Source organism: Triticum urartu, chromosome 4A, assembly GCF_056163025.1.
Source record: "Triticum urartu cultivar PI428250 chromosome 4A, HENAU_Tu73, whole genome shotgun sequence".
NCBI lineage: Eukaryota > Viridiplantae > Streptophyta > Magnoliopsida > Poales > Poaceae > Triticum > Triticum urartu.
This window is the reverse complement of record NC_141876.1, coordinates 554,456,547-554,462,054: the sequence shown is the minus strand read 5'-3', so window position 1 is coordinate 554,462,054 and position 5,508 is coordinate 554,456,547. Positions and strand designations below refer to the sequence as shown.

The 5,508-nt window shown below is 43.9% G+C and overlaps 1 protein-coding gene across 2 annotated transcripts; it reads left to right on the top strand.

Moving 5' to 3' along the window:
- Nucleotides 1–2,079: 2,079 nt before the first annotated feature.
- On the top strand, nucleotides 2,080–5,189 carry LOC125531125 (putative pectinesterase 8). 2 transcript variants are annotated; one of them, XM_048695532.2, is made up of 5 exons: nucleotides 2,080–2,169; nucleotides 3,317–3,877; nucleotides 3,970–4,141; nucleotides 4,246–4,452; nucleotides 4,539–5,189. In XM_048695532.2, exons 2-5 carry the CDS (start codon nucleotides 3,513–3,515, stop codon nucleotides 5,055–5,057), a joined length of 1,263 nt encoding a protein of 420 aa, XP_048551489.2. In that variant the 5' UTR covers nucleotides 2,080–2,169; nucleotides 3,317–3,512; the 3' UTR covers nucleotides 5,058–5,189. The 2 variants fall into 2 exon arrangements, with proteins under 2 accessions (XP_048551489.2, XP_048551491.2); XM_048695534.2 differs by having other exon boundaries at nucleotides 2,142–3,877; nucleotides 4,539–4,798; nucleotides 4,886–5,189.
- Nucleotides 5,190–5,508: the final 319 nt, after the last annotated feature.

Here is a 5,508-nt window from a genome sequence, read left to right as displayed (position 1 = left end):
ATTGTCTCATGTTTATTATCTTATCAAAATAAACACATATTTTGTTGGCAAGTCATTCAATTCTTACCAAATAAATGCTTAACAATAAAATGGCAGATAAATCATGGCGGTTGCATACAAAGATTTGGTAAGATTTTAGCGTATCAATATAATAATATACATGGATTCTCAAAAACAATAATACAATAATAGACGTGCAGTCAGGGGCTAATCTACTAGAATGTTTATACTCCCGTTGCAACGCACGGGCAATTGTCTAGTTTATAAAAAAATCACATAATTTTTGGCACAATTACTATTTTTTACAGTGCATACAACATTATTAGAAACTTCATTTTTTTAGAAATATTATTAGAAACTTCATGACGCACTGAATAAAATCTTAAGGGCCGAAAAGTTCATTTCGGGTACAAAGGCGACTGTAGCCCGTTAATTATTCGGCCCAGTAGCCGAAATTACCTTAAGGGGAACAAGCAATGGGCCCCCTAAGGCGCTCGAAGTCCAAGAAACAGCCCAGCCTTCCCTCAAAAAAAAAAAAAAGGCAGCCCAGCCTACCGCTGCTCCGCCTCACTATCGGCGGCGCGCAGGAGAGCTGCTGGCGGTGTTTGTTGCCGCAGCGGCCATGAGGTGATGACGGCGGCGACGCACGGCACGTAAGCTGCGCCTAGATCCCGCGCGTCTCCCACGAGGAAGATGACGGCGGGGCGGCAACATGAGGCGCGTCGCCACGTTCGCCATCGCCTTTCGGAGTGAATCAAGCGGGGCCGGAGCAGCAAGTCTACGCAGGGCGGCATGAGAAGTTGATGGCGGCGCGCGCGGCATGGAGAACGCGGGCGTCGTCTTCCTTAATTTCCGGCTTCTCCAACGCACGCGTCGGCGCAGTGAGCATCCCGAGCCCTCTACTTTTTGGGGATTTTCTTCAAGGTTCAGGATTAGGGGTAATCTATGGTTTGGGTTCCTGATTTGGGGAAAACCACTAGAGTTTTCAGTTTGCAATTCCCCTCCTACTCAATTGTTACCAGCCGTGACTAACGCGAATTGCAGCTAACAGAATTCAGTTCGGTCTTGAACGTAATCATTGGGGATTAAAACGAATCCAGTTAGCTACTAAACATGAGCATTAGCATGTGACATTGACATACCAATGAATTAAGACTTAAAACATGGTCTAACAGTGTCAGTTAATCAAATTCGGTGCATACATGATTAGATCGTTAACTTGATTAACTAGGGACTTAGGATAATCACCACATCAATAACCAGAAAAACAGTAGGAATTAATTTCAAGCACTTAGGATTGAGGAGGCAATGACCGATACATGTTTCAACACTTAATCACGAAGATCAGGCCTATAGCTTAAGCAAATAACATCAAGGTAGGCCTATTAGGGTTCTGAACAGAGATCAAGGAGCTCATGATACCAATGATAGACATAATACTTTAGGGTTAACATAAATAGAATGTTGATCTCATCATTAGAACACCCTAAACAGAGCAGAAGCATGTGTGCCTGAGATGGGCGTAGGCGCGTAGCCCTCAGAGGCGAAAACATAGTCCCATCCATGTGAACATGTGTGTCTGCACAAGGGGCATGACCTCCCTTTTATACGTGGTGCTAAGGGGACGTGACGATGTTCCATGAGCCAAGCACTTCTCGTCATATAGGACATAGGTCGCGCTCCAACGGGGCGGCGGAAAAAACATCGCCGTGTCAACCTTGTCAGTGTATGGTGACCTTCGCTACAAGACCGTTGTATGCTGCTTATAAGAATTCAATCATATTATTAGCTTGCTCCATTCCAGGGAGAATGAAATAAGATTATTAAATTATTTTATCTCAGGGACATACATTGACAGGAAGTGCACATTCACTGGAACTGTTTTTATCAGAGGCAGAATTATTGCTGGAACACGCCACAGTGCAAAGATGAATAGGACTATTATTGTCCGCAGAAACTGCCTTCGTTTTGTGAAAAAGTATCATAGGTAAGTGACACACTGGAGGACTTCAGGGCTATCTCTTATTCTTCTTACTTGTGGTGGCATCTAACTTGGAAGTGAATCCCTTTGCCTTGTAGGTATGAGCAGAGGCACCCCAGTATTCCTGCTCACATTTCTCCTTTCTTCCGGGTCAAGGAATGAGACCATGTCATCATTGGCCAGTGCTGGTATTGCTTTCTAGCTGATGTATTGTCTAGTTCTTCATGGTTTCAATTCTTTTGGCCCGCCTTAAATTACTTGGGAATGTGAGGCTTAAAAGTTGTAACCCTGTGCAAGGACTCCAAAGCTATGTCAGTCTTCCGCTTGCTTTAAAATGATTTTACAAATGAAGGAAAACATTCATTCTTTTGTTTTTACCTATACTTAACCTTTTATGGGAAAATAGTTTGTCATTCCCACATTGGGGTTGGAGTACTTGATGTAGTGCTGTATTGCCGTGGTCATAACCAAGCAACCGTAAATATTATTTTTGATTTTCTTGGGATGAAATACTCTTATGTCACAACTGTAAGTTTAATAATACACAGTGGGGTTCCAGAAACTGGGCGGTTACTTTTATTGCTTCACAACAAATTACTGGGATTCCAGGAACTGATGGATTACCAGTCCCCTGCTTGTCCGGATTCCTAAACTGGGGGACTGGACTTCATTCGATGCTGATTTTTCCTGTTCTGTATGTGCTGCATGCCTTTGTCAAAATCCGTGTGGTTGAACGTCCCTAAAGTCATTCCACCTGTGTCCACAGGTGGCACTGGGAAGAAAGCATTTACGGCAGCTTGAGCTTGTCAAACCTAGTCATTATTATAGATAAAAGTGTCCACTTAGAATTCGTCTAGCTTTGGTGTTTTGACATCTGTTGCGAGATCTTGTGCCCTCTGTGATTTATCTGAACATGCGCATTAAATGCATCTGTGCAAGTCTTGGTTTAGATATGTCTGGTCATGCAAATTGTGGCAGTTGTTGCCCAGTGGTTGGCTGGTCCTATGGGCTATGGCAGGCACACTATGAACCTTGTTTGAAGCAATATCATCTATAGCCTGTTTATTTCTGTCTTGTGATGGTGACCTGCTATTTCTTTGGTTTACAACTTACTGGGATTAAGGTAACAAAATATATTCGCTTTTTTGCCGAGCTCTTATATTTTCCTTTCTTCTGTTTTTATAGTTAAGCACACCTCTTTCGCATGATCTCATGGTTTCCTCTTTTGGATATGAGCATTTGCTAATTGTCGGGGCGAACCAATCTTTGAAGCAACTACTTGATCAGATAATGCCTGGATTCTGACAGTGACATGAACCCACCTTTTCACTTCAGGAAATGCTTCATTGTTTAGATGATAGCTGTTCCTGTGGGCAACTGGCTTGTGCGGCGTCTCAAGCTTGAAGAAAGGAGATCGGTTGTTTGCAAGGCATGCAATTTAGGCTGCTTCTTAAAGCACATTCGATCCTGTTAAAATGCCCTGAGACCCATCTCATATTCCGAAGCAATAGTGAGACTTCCAGCCATACAAATGAGCACCAAAGCCATTTCCCTCTATTTCTGTGTACCTGCTGCATTTCTGCTCTTCTTTGCCCATCTCAATAACCCAACCACTTCATTCCTTCGAGCCCTGCTTGATCTTGCAACACCATCCTTTCCATTTAATTTGCTCACAGTTCATTATTTTTCTAACTATCATCGCCATCGTGGTGCATACAACCCGCTTTGCGATGATTTCCCTCCGGACTTCCCACTGCCTGACACCGCAGCAACATCGATCTTCTGTGTCGATCCCAATGGCTGCTGTGACTTCACCACGGTGCAGTCCGCGGTTGATGCTGTGCCAAGATCCAGCCAAAAGAGGAATGTTCTGTGGATCAATAAGGGCATCTACCTGTAAGCAATTTTCCTTTGATCAGGCTGGCAGCACTCCATGTCCAAAGTGCAAAATTGATAACTGTGCTGTTAATGAAGCTGCCTTGTTACAGTGAGAAAGTGACAGTCCCTGCTACCAAGCCCAACATCACATTTCAGGGGCAGGGATTTGATCTGACGGCGATCATGTGGAATGACACAGCTAACTCGTCACATGGAACCTTCTACAGCGCTTCAGTTTCTGTCTTCGCCACCGGCTTTGTCGCGAAGAACATCAGCTTCATGGTAAGTTGGTAACTACAAACATCGCAGATCATGCTTCAGTTAAGCCACACTGCATGCACTTTGAGTAGCACTGTACGTAACTCTGTTAATCATCCTGACACTAGAATGTAGCACCAATTCCAAGACCCGGTGATGTCGGTGCTCAGGCAGTCGCTCTGAGGATCGGTGGTGACCAGGCGGCATTCTGGGGCTGTGGCTTCTTTGGGGCACAAGATACACTGCACGATGATCGGGGCCGGCATTACTTCAAGGAATGTTTCATTCAGGGCTCCATTGACTTCATCTTCGGAGATGCTAGGTCACTCTATGAGGTGAGTCAAAGTTATTTCTCAAGGAGTGGAAGAAAAAGCACCGAGTTTGTTCACTAATTGCTTGCTTCCACATGTGCACTCCTCAGAACTGCAGATTGATTTCCATAGCAGATCCTGTGCCTGCAGGGGTGAGATCCATCACTGGTTCAGTTACTGCGCATGCCCGGGAATCCAACAAAGAAAACAGCGGCTATTCATTTGTCAACTGCAGCATCGGCGGCACCGGGTGGATATGGCTCGGGCGAGCATGGAGACCTTACTCCCGTGTTGTATTCGCATACACTACGATGTCAAATATCATCGCCTCCGATGGATGGAATGATTGGAATGATCCTTCAAGAGATCAGTATGCCTCTCCTGAACTGCTAGTGTTTTCTGGAATCAACTCAGAATGCACGCTAACATCGGTTTGTTCTATGATTTCCATTGCCAGGAGTGTGTTTTATGGAGAGTACAAGTGTACAGGCGATGGCGCACACCTGGCGGGCAGAGTGCCGTACGCTCTTGAGCTCAGCGACGTGCAAGCATTGCCTTACTTGAACACATCTTTTATTGACGGTGATCTATGGCTGAAACCATACTGCGACTCACTAATATCTGCATGAAGTCATAAATTCCCAGTTTAAAGTTATCTAGCATTGTATCACAGACAAGCAAAAGGAACAAGTTAGCACAAGTCCATTTGTTGGATTCTCTCACATACCATATAGTACATTAAATCACCTGTGAAAAGTACATCATTTGGAATTTCAGAAATACTCCCTCCGTCCCACAATATAAGAACGTTTTTGACACTAGTGTAGTGTCAAAAACGTTCTTATATTTTGGGACAGAGGGAGTATATTGATTTCGACAAAGATTGGATTGTCCTCTGTCACTAATCTACATTTACTTGACCTGGTCATTGTAGCTGTAATATGCATATATGAAACAAAAAACAGTCATGGTGAAAGAAATGATCTGCACATTAGATCTAATAAACCAATGAGAGAAAAGGATACATGTCTTTAAGATAGGTTCACAAGTGTGAGAAGAAAGTTCACAGTTGCAAATCGT